The 10,345-nt window shown below is 47.2% G+C and overlaps 1 protein-coding gene and 1 long non-coding RNA gene across 3 annotated transcripts in view; one reads left to right on the forward strand and one right to left on the reverse strand.

The window, feature by feature from the left end:
* Nucleotides 1-912: 912 nt before the first annotated feature.
* LOC119470419 lies at nt 913-2,824 on the reverse strand. Its single transcript, XR_005199322.1, has 2 exons — nt 2,722-2,824; nt 913-1,074 (listed from the first exon to the last, which is right to left on the reverse strand). It is a non-coding gene; the product is annotated as an uncharacterized LOC119470419 (long non-coding RNA).
* A 165-nt stretch (nt 2,825-2,989) lies between these two features.
* The window catches only part of TBC1D25 (TBC1 domain family member 25), a 24,466-nt gene continuing 17,110 nt past the window's right edge, over nt 2,990-10,345 (forward strand). Inside the window, exons 1-2 of one of the 2 annotated variants that reach the window (XM_037736874.1) lie at nt 2,990-3,009; nt 8,073-8,182. Coding sequence is in view for 1 of the 2 variants with exons in the window: in XM_017523846.2 (XP_017379335.1) it covers nt 6,554-6,676; nt 8,073-8,182 (233 nt within the window). In the remaining variant the exon portion in view is untranslated. Of the gene's footprint in view, nt 3,010-6,375; nt 6,677-8,072; nt 8,183-10,345 lie in introns of those variants that run through there. The other variant, XM_017523846.2, reaches the window with a different exon arrangement.

Below are 10,345 nucleotides of genomic sequence, written 5' to 3' on the forward strand. Positions count from 1 at the left end.
GCCCAGCAAAACGCCCTATTTTCAAACAGTCACATTCTGAAGTACTAAGGGTTAGAGCTTCAGCATGAATGTTGGGGAGATACAATTCAGTCAGTAGTATCTCTCTGTGCTCACCCCACTCGCTCCCCAATACTTAACCTCACAGACCGCCATCATATGCCCTGATTACTCAGCTCACAGATCCACCTGCATTGCTGCCACATGGACCCCCCCAACACCTACCCTATAGACTTCCCATCACAAACCCTAAGGATCCCCCATCACTCACCCAACAGGCCCCATCATGATCCCTACATATTCATGTCATTCACCTCACAGAGCCACATTACTTATCCAACAGACCCCACCCCTGGATCATTCAGCTTATTGGCCCCCCCTAGTCATTTCACTCACTCTACAGACTCACTCATCACTGACTCTACAAAGCTCTAATCACTCACCCCACTGGCACCCCATTACTAACCCCACAGGTGTCTTCCACTCACCTTGAAGACTCTCCATCTCTCATGCCACAAAGCCCCTCACCTTGCAAGCCAGCACATCAGCACTCCTACAGCCCCCCCAGTCATTCACCCACCACACAGATGCCCCCATCACCCCACAGAACCTCATCAGTCATCTACACATCCCCATTCCTCAGTCATCTACACTTCCCCTACAGACTCGCCCGACAGCCCCCATCATTAACCATACAGAATCTTGTCACTTGCCACTCAAAACCCCATCATTCACTTCCTAGGCTCCCCATCACCCTACAGACTCCTCCATCACTACCCCACAGATTCCTATCACTCAGTTTATTGTGCCCTGATCATATCTTCCATAGGCCCCATCGCTAACCCCACAAACCCTTATCCTCCCCTGTGTTCATTGGCTCTGGCTTTCATAACAAAATGCCACAGACCAGGTGGCTTAAACAATAAACTTATTTTCTCACAGTTTGGGAGGCTAGAAGGTCCAAGGGTAAGGTGCCATCAGGGTTGGTGTCTGGTGGGGCTTCTCTCCTTGGCTTGCAAATGGCTACCTTCTCGCTGTGTCCTTACGTGGCCCTTTGTGCACTGACCCCCAGTGTCCCTGGTAAGGACACTAGTCTTGTAAGGACACCAATCCTGTTAAATTAGGGCCCCACCCTTATAACCTCATTTAACCTTAATTAGCTCCTTAAAGGTTCTATCTCAGATATAGTCACATTGGAGGTTAGGGCTTCAACATATGAATTTGGGGAGGAGGACATCAGTTCATAACATTCCCACAGATGCCATAGCTCTCACCTCACAGAGCCTCCAGCACTCCTGCCACACACATTCCATCACTCAGCCTCTTGGCTTCTGATAAGCCACCTCACAGACATCCCATCACTAATTCTACAGGTCCCCCATCACTCCCCCGACATGCCCCATCAACCCATAAGATGCCTATCACTCCCTACAAACACATTCATTTGTTCCGTAGATTGCCCATGATTAACCCCACAGAAACCCCATAACTCACCACCACAGGCCCCTATCACCTCAACATCTTCACCCTGAAGATCCCGTAACTCACCCCAGAAGCACCTCATCTGTCACCCTACCAGCCCCTATCACTGACCCCACAGACCCAGCACTCATCTTACAGATCCTCCTTTACTAACCCTATAAGCACCCCATAACTCACCTTGCAGAACCCATCATTCAACCCACAGAGTCCATCTCTCATCCCACAGGCCCCTTATCATCATACCACCATTCCATCCCTCAACTCACAGTCCTCCACCATTCACCATGTAACCCCATAACTCACCCACAGATGCCCTCATTCACCCCACAGACCCCAATGACTTACCTCATAGTCTACCTATCATGCACCCACAGACCCCCATCTACCCCAGGGATCCCCCATCACTCTCCCCACAGACCTGTCATTCACCTAACAGATACCCCTCACTTACTCTACAGACCCCCATCACTCATCCTGCAGGCTATCATTACCTTATAAACCCTCAGTCATAAAACAATCGGGTACTTGAGAAGTTTTGAAGAGATGGAGAAGAATAAATAGTAAAACCACAGATACCTGGAGACTGGCTTCAAGTGACTTGTGTAAGGCCAGGCGCGATGGCTCACACCTGTAATCCGAACACTTTGGGAGACCCAGGAGGGTGGATCACCTGAGGTTCAGGAGTTCAAGACCAGCCTGGCCCACATGGTGCAACCCATCTGCACTAAAAATACAAAAGAATTAGCCAGGTGTGGTGGCGGGCACCTGTAGTCCCAGCTACTTGGGAGGCTGAGGCAGGAGAATCACTTGAACCCGTGGGGCAGAGGTTGCAGTGAGCTGAGACCGCAACATTGCACTCCAGCCTGGGCAACAAGAACGAAACTCCGTCTCAAAAATAAAAAAGAAAAAGAAGAAATATCAAGGGACCTGCGGACTTCAGTTCAAATCCTGGCTCTGCTTAGGCCTACAGTATATAGCTTTGGAGAAATGCCTCACTCTTATGGTCAAAGCCCTGCATGATCTCACTCTATTCTCACCTTGTCTGCTGTCACTCGCCTATTATTCACTCTACTTAAAGGCATGCTGACCTCCTTGCTCTTCCTCAGACACAACAGGCATAGCTCCAAGTTCCGTCCATTGCACTGCCTACTCTCTGTGACACTACCCACTTTGACCTTGAGCTTCTATCTCCCTGGCTTTCAGTACTGTAATCTATAAAATGCTAAGAATAGTAACACCTACCTGCTATGGTTCGAATGTTTGTCCCCTCCAAAACTCATGTTGAAACGAAATCTTTATTTTAACAGTATTAACAAGGTGGGAAATCCGACTACGATATTTGAGAGATGGGACCTTGGGAGGTAATTAGGATTAGATTAGATGAGGTCATGAGGGTGGGGCATTAGTAGCTTTCTAAAAGGAGAAACAGATCTGAGCTAGCAAGGTCAGCCCCTCACCATGTGATGCCCTGCTCTGCCTTGCCACTCTACAGAGTGACCCCTTAACCTTGGACTTCCCAGCCTCCAAACTGTAAGACATAAATTTCATTTCCTTCCTTCCTTCCTTTTTCTTTTTCTTTCTTTCTTTCTTTTTCTTTTTCTTTCTTTCTTTCTCTTTCTTTCTTTCTTTCTTTCTTTTATTTCTTTCTCTTTCTTTTTCTTTCTTCCTTCCTTCCTTTCTTTCCTTCTTTCTCTCTCTCTCTCTCTCTCTTTCTTTCTTTCTTTCTTTCAGACAGGGTTTCACTCTGTCACCCAGACTGGAGTGCAATGGCACGATCACAGCTCGCTGCAGCCTCAAACTTCTGGGCATAAGCAATCCTCCTGCCTCAGCCTCCTAAGTTGCTAGGACAACAGGCATGCTGCCACGCCCAGCTAATTTTTAAATTTTTTTGTACAGACAGGATCTTGCTATGTTCCCGAGGCTGGTCTTGAACTGGCCTCAAACAATCCTCCCACCTCAGCCTCCCAAATTTCTTTATAAATTACCCAGTCTTGGGCATTTGATTATAGCAACAGAAAAATGGACTAAGATACTACCTCATAGGGTTTTTATGTAGATTATAAGAATTAATTTTTGTAGACTGCCTAGCATACACTTTGTATTTGTTGAATGGAAGAATGAACAAACAAAAGAGAAAGTTCTCCCCAGGACTATGGCAAGGACCTCCTTTTTGATCTTCTTGCTTCCAGTATCTTTCCATCCAAGGCTTTCCCCAGGACCAAGACAGAGGCATCTGACCACATCATACCCCTGTCTAAACCTTTGCCCCAGTGCCCTCAGGATCGATTCCAAATTCCAGGCTAATGCTTTGCACATCCCACCCTATAATAAATGAAAAGCAGACTCTTACTCCTTGTTTCCATCAGAAAATCCAGCCATGCTATAGGTGATTTTGACTCTAAGCATGTGGAGCAAGAGAGACATGCCCATAACCCTCTTCTGGCTTTCAGAAAAAATCTCCATTATTTATACCTTCTAAAAATAGAGATATCTATTTAATATTAATACCAAGGCAACATGTTATTTTAAAACACACCAAAATAGAATTGTAGACTTGCCTAAAAAGTTAACCTTAAGGGTAGCACCCATATCACATAGACACAATTGTTGAAGTGCTAATATCTTACAAGACTCCATTGTTGGAAATAACATTTGTAAGTGCAGCTTGTATTTTGTCTAAATCACACCCATGTTGTGCAATGAAGTGGGAAGAGTGCCTTTTTGCATTTTGCCATACATAAAGTTTCTCAGAAGAGTCTAAGATATATTCAGTAAATCAGCCAATATCTAGTAGACATATACTATTTAAGAACAGAACCAACCTTAACATGTTATGAAGATTAAGTAAGACAAAAGCAAACTTTTGTGGGTCTTTTTTTTTTAATCAGGGTCTCTGTCACCCAGGCTGGAGTGTAGTGGCATCATCACAGCCCCATTGCAGTCTGGACCTCCCAGGCTCAAGCAGTCCTCCCACCTCAGCCTCCCGAATAGCTAGCAGCACAGGTGCACACCACCACACCCAGCTAATTAAAAAAAAAATTGTAGAAACAGGGACTTCCTATGTTGTCCAGGCTGGTCTCAAACTCCCTGGCTCAAGTGATCCTCCCACCTCAGCCTCCCAAAGTGCTGGGATTACAAGTGTGAGCCACTGTGCCCGACTCAGTTTATTTTTTAAAATTTTTCTTCACTTATTCTTGGCTTCTTCCATTCACTGTTTTGAGCACTGTGTGCTCAGCACATTACTAAGCCTTTTGCATGTTCTGCTGGGCATTTCCCATTTGCTGTTCCAGATTCATTATCCACCCTGCTCTGGGACCCCAGGAAGCTGATCTTTTACAGATGGTATCATTTAGGCTCCATTGATTGGTTCATAGTTGAGGCTGGCCACTTCTCTTTTAATGGGTCCCTGGCAGTCAGTACCAAAATTTTAGTCAGGTTTCAAAGAAATCTCTAGACCAAGCTGGACAGAGGGCTCTTCCAATGATTTAGTGATTCCCCAAGATCTGAGAATGTGAAACTTGGAAAAGGGACACAAAGACCGGGGGTCCTTTGAGCTGGTTCCATAATGGCAGAGCTTTAGAGACATGCTGCTGAGCTCCCTGGGGCTGTCTCGCTTTCTGTCTTCTGAAAGCTTGATTGTTAACTTCTCCCTGGGTTTCAGTTAGAAGCATTAGTGTTCTTCCTGGAGTGGAATTACCTGTAAGTTTTCCTCCCAGCTGTATAAACTTGGGAAAGTATGATCTCGTCAAGTTTCAGACAACGGCAAACTAAAAAGCTAGAACTCCAGAGAGCATAAAAGTGTTTTTTTGGGATGAATTATTTAATGAAGTATAACATTCATACAGAAAGTACAAAAATCATCAATGTACAAAATCTCCATGAATTTTCACAACGCGTAAAGCATTTTCCTTTTTCTTCTTTATCTGACTTTACTAAGTCAAGGTGTAAATTATTAATTTTTTTTTGAGACAGGGCCTTGCCCTGTGGTACAGGTTACTGCAGTGGTGTGATCACGGCTCACTGCAGCCTTGACTTCCTAAGCTCAGCTATCCTGCTGCTTCAGCCTCCGGAGTAGCTGGGATTGCAGGTGTGCGCCACCACGTCGGCTAATTATTTAATTTTTTTGTTAGAGACAGGGTCTTGCTGTGTTGCCCAGGCTGGTCTAGAACTCCTGGGCTCAAGCGATCCACTCGTCTCGGCCTCCCAAAGTGCTGAGATTATAAGGCGTGAGCCACTGCGCCCTGCCGAGTATATTTTTTAAAACACTTTGATCGTGGGCGGTGCTCACACCTGTAATCCCAACACTTTGGGAGGCCAAGACGGGCAGATCACTTGAGGTCAGGAGTTCGAGACCAGCCTGGGCAACACGGCTAAACCCGGTCTCTACAAGAAATACACAAATTGGCTGGGTGTGGTAGCGCGCACCTGTAGTCCCAGCTACTCGGGAGGCTGAGGCGGGAGGATCGCTTGGTCATAGCTCACTTTGAGGCTACAGTGAGCTGTGATCGCACCATTGCACTCCAGCTTGGGTGACAGAGCGAGACCTTGCCTCAAAAACAAAAAAAAGGATTTTTTTCCGTTCAGTGGATTCATTTAAAGCAAGGGCCAACGGTATTTGAAATGTATGACATCATCCGTCAGCAGAAGCGTGAGGCAACGTGAGGCGGGGAGTGGGGTCTGACGTCATCACGCAGCAGCTTCCTTTCCCCGCCCATTTCTCTCGGCGAACGAGGTGTCAGCTTAACACCTCTGCGCATACGGAAGTAGACTGTCAAAACAACCAAACCATGGGCCTGGGGGAGGCGGGGCCTCAGTAGGCATCTGCTCGCTAGCTGAAATAAAGCAAAACGCCCTACTTTTGGGGGGCGGGACTCCTGGCAACAGCACTCTAGGCGCAGGCGCAGAGGCGACCTCAAGGCAGGGCTGGGTGGGCGGGGCGGTTGGGGGGAGGGTCGCGCCGTGCCCTCTGCGCCTGCGCCCTGGCGCGAGGTGGGGCGGCGGGCGTCAGTTCAGTGGAGTGCGCGCCGGGTTGGGGGCCAACTGTCTGCCGTCACCCTGAGACGGAGGCGACGGGATGGCGGCAGCCTCCGGGGCCTCGGACTTGTCTGGCTCCGGAGCGCCCCCGCCCGGCGTGGGAGCTCAGGCAGCGGCGGCCGCTGAGGAGGAGGAGCGAGAGGTGGTGCGGGTCCGAGTCAAGGTGAGGCTGGCGGAGAGTCGGCCCAGCAGCTGGTGCATCCACGGGATGGGGAGGCGGTGACTGTCATAGGATGGAGGGCGGGACCTGAGATTTGGGACAAAACCTGAGCAGCGAAGCTTGAGGGCTAAGTGATGGTGGCGACGGGGAGGGAGGGCCTGAGAGCCTGGGAACCTTAGCGATGTACCTTGGGGCGTGGGACTGAAAATGGAGAGACAGGGGTCTATGGGAAGAATGGGTGGAGCTTATGGACAGAGGGGAGGGGCTATGGGGCGGGAGGAGGGGCCGCAGTAGTTGAGGGTGGGGTTCTGAGGTATGAGAAGATGCTGGCTGTGGAGTCAGTCAACCCATAAGTGTTGAGAGTGCACTTATGAGCAAGTCACCACTTTGATGAGCTGATGGGCTAGTGGGAGGAGACAAAGAAATGAGATGCTTTGGACACTGAAATAATTAAAAAGGTTATGAACTAGGGAGTCACTTTAGCCAGGGTTCTATAGGAAAATCCCCAGAGTATTGAAGGAGCAGAGACCTGAATAAAAGTAGTCAGCCATGTGCATATTAGAAGGGAAGAGTATTCTAGGCAGAGAGAATAGCAAGGGCAAAGGCTAGGGGATGGGAATGAGCTTGGCATGTTTCCGTAGGTTCCTGATTGCTGGAGTGGAAAGAAGGAGGGGAAGAGTGGTAGGAGGTGAATAAGAGAGCTAAAGACAGAGACAGATCACCAAAGGCCTTTGGTGCGATGTTGAAGAAGAACGCTGTTGCAGTAGTTCCAGCAAATAATGGTGGCTCCAACCAACCAGTTGCACTGGCAGTGATGAGAAGAGGGCCCACACATCACTTCAGTGTAATAGAGCTCTAAAGTAGAAGTTTGACATTCAGAAAAAAGATGATACCTGAGCTGGGAGTGAACCACGTAAAGAAAGTGGGAGGGATGTTCCAGATAGGGGGATCAGCACAGTCATTGGCCTGGAGTCAGGATGGGTTCAAGGTAACTTCTAACAGCTTGGTACTACCAGAGTGTAAAGTTCAAAAAAAACTGATGAGAGGCTGGCTGGGGCCCTGTAGGCCCACCTGCTGGGACCCTAGGGTTGCCATTGAAGAGATTTAAGCAGGGGAGTGTTGTATGTGCTAGATTGGTTGCAGCATCATAGAGGACTGATTTAACAGCAGCCAGACTGGACATGATGATTCTGGCAACCATAGTTGAAGGGATATAGAAGAGGGATTGGGGGCCTGAACCCTTGCAGTAGCCTTCTCCTCACTGGACACTGTGGTCCAGAACACCTGCCTTGATCTGGCCCCTGGCACCTCTCTGACTTTACCTTCTACCACTCTGCACCTCACTCTTCAGCATGGTGATGAGGCTCCTAGTGACCTACCCCATGTCTTCTCTCCCTAGAAATGTGAGAGCTTCTTGGCGCCGGAGTTCCGCTCTTTTGCTGTAGATCCCCAGATCACCTCACTGGACGTGTTGCAGCACATCCTCATCCGAGCCTTTGATTTGAGTGGGTGAGTGGGAAGATGCTGGGGACTGGCCAGTAGGCCACCCACCTCTACAGTGGTTGTCTGGCCTTTGTTTGGTAGGGTTTTTGTTTATTTTGCTACGACAAATAATCCCACAGTGAACAGCCACGTATACATGTCTTGGAGTACAGTAGTCTCCTTTTATCTGTGGTTTTGCTTTCTGCAGTTTCAGTTACTCATGGTCAACCTCAGTCTGCAAATATTACATACAATAAGATATCTTGAGAGAGAGAGAGAGACCACATTCACATTACTTTTATTACAGTTTACTGACAGTCCCCAACTTAACAATAACTGGACTTAGGATTTTTCAACTTTACAACGGTGCAAAAGTGATATGCATTTGGTAGAAACTGTACTGTGAGTGCCCAGCCATTCTGTTTTTCACTTTCAGTAGTGTTCAATAAATTACAAGACATATTCAGCACTATTATAAAGCAGGCTTTGTGTGTTAGATGATTTTGCCCAACTATAGGCCGATGTAAGTGTTCTGAGCACGTTTAAGGTAGGTGAGGCTAACTTCTGATGTTTGGTAGGTTAGATATGTTAAATGCATTTTCTTTTTTTTTTGAGATGGAGTCTCGCTATCACCCAGGCTGGAGTGCAGTGACACGATCTCGGCTTACTGCAGCCTCCACCTCCTGGGTTCAAGTGATTCTCCTGCCGTAGCCTCCCAAGTCTTTGTGTTTTCAGGCATGCCCCCCTCTGCCCAGATAATTTTTTTTTTTTTTTTGAGATGGAGTTTTGCTCTTGTCCCCCAGGCTGCAGTGCGATGGCGTGATCTCGGCTCACTGCAACCTCCACTTCCTGAGTTCAAGTGATTCTCCTGCCTCAGCCTCCTAAGTAGCTGGGATTACAGGCATCCACCACCACACCTAGCTATTTTTTGTATTTTTAGTAGAGATGGGGTTTTACCATATTGGCCAGGCTAGTCTCGAACCCCTGACCTCAAGTTATCTGTCCACCTTAGCCTCCCAAAGTGCTAGGATTATAGGTGTGAGGCACCACAGCCAGCCCCAGATAATTTTTTGAACTTCTCTTTTTTTTTTTTTTTGAGACGGAGTCTCTCTCTGTTACCCAGGCTGGAGTACAGTGGCCTGATCTTGGCTCACTGAAGCCTCTGCCTCCTGGGTTCAAGCAATTCTCATGCCTCAGGCTCCTGAGTAGCTGGGATTACAGGTGTGCACCACCACATGCAGCTAATTTTCACCATGTTGGTCAGGCTGGTCTCAAATTCCTGACCTCAAGTGATCTACCCACCTTGGCCTCCCAAAATGTTGGGATTACAGGTGTGAGCCTCTGTGCCTGGCCAATTTTTTGTATCTTTAGTAGAGATGGGGTTTCACCATGTTGCCCAGGGCAGTCTCAAAGTCCTGAGCTCAAGTGATCTGCCCACCTCAGCCTCCCAAAGTGCTGGGATTACAGATGAGCCACTTCGCCCAGCCAAATGCATTGTCAAGTTAACAGTATTTCCAACTTATGATGCGTTTATTGGTATATAACTGTCATAAGTCAAAAAGCATTTGTATTGTCATATTTGTTCTATTATTGGTATTTCTTACTGTGCCTAATTTATCAATTAAACTTTATCATAGGTATGTATATATATGAAAAAACATAGTATATATAGGGCTTGGTACTATTTGCGGTTTCAGGCATCCACTGTGGGGTCTTGGAATGTATCCCCTGCAGATAAAGAGGGACTACTGTATTTGGAAACGTCCAGTCATGGAATAAATTCCTAGCAGTAGTATTGCCGGGTAAAAGGTTATTTGCTTTATAAAGTTTTAATGGGTGTTTCCAAAATGCTCTCCAGACAGGTTTTACCAATTTATGATCTCACCAGTGGCACATAAAATGCCTGTCTCCCTCACACCCTCACAAATACTAACTACTGTAAAACTGCAAAATTTGCCAACCTGATAGCTGAAAAGTGGTGTCTCTTGGGGTTAGATGTGATGGTCATTTTGTTGTGGTGGTGGTTCTGGAGGAATACCTGCCCATGGTGAGAAATTCAAACTGTACAAAATTGTTGGGTATTTAGGATGCTTCTATGGTTATGGTGAGTATCACACAACAAACTTCTTTGCATAGTTGCACGAGTATAGCTGAAGAATAAATTCTTCTTCTTTGACTTTTTTTTTTTTT

This window comes from Cebus imitator, unplaced genomic scaffold (assembly GCF_001604975.1).
Source record: "Cebus imitator isolate Cc_AM_T3 unplaced genomic scaffold, Cebus_imitator-1.0 Scaffold30, whole genome shotgun sequence".
NCBI classification, from domain to species: domain Eukaryota; kingdom Metazoa; phylum Chordata; class Mammalia; order Primates; family Cebidae; genus Cebus; species Cebus imitator.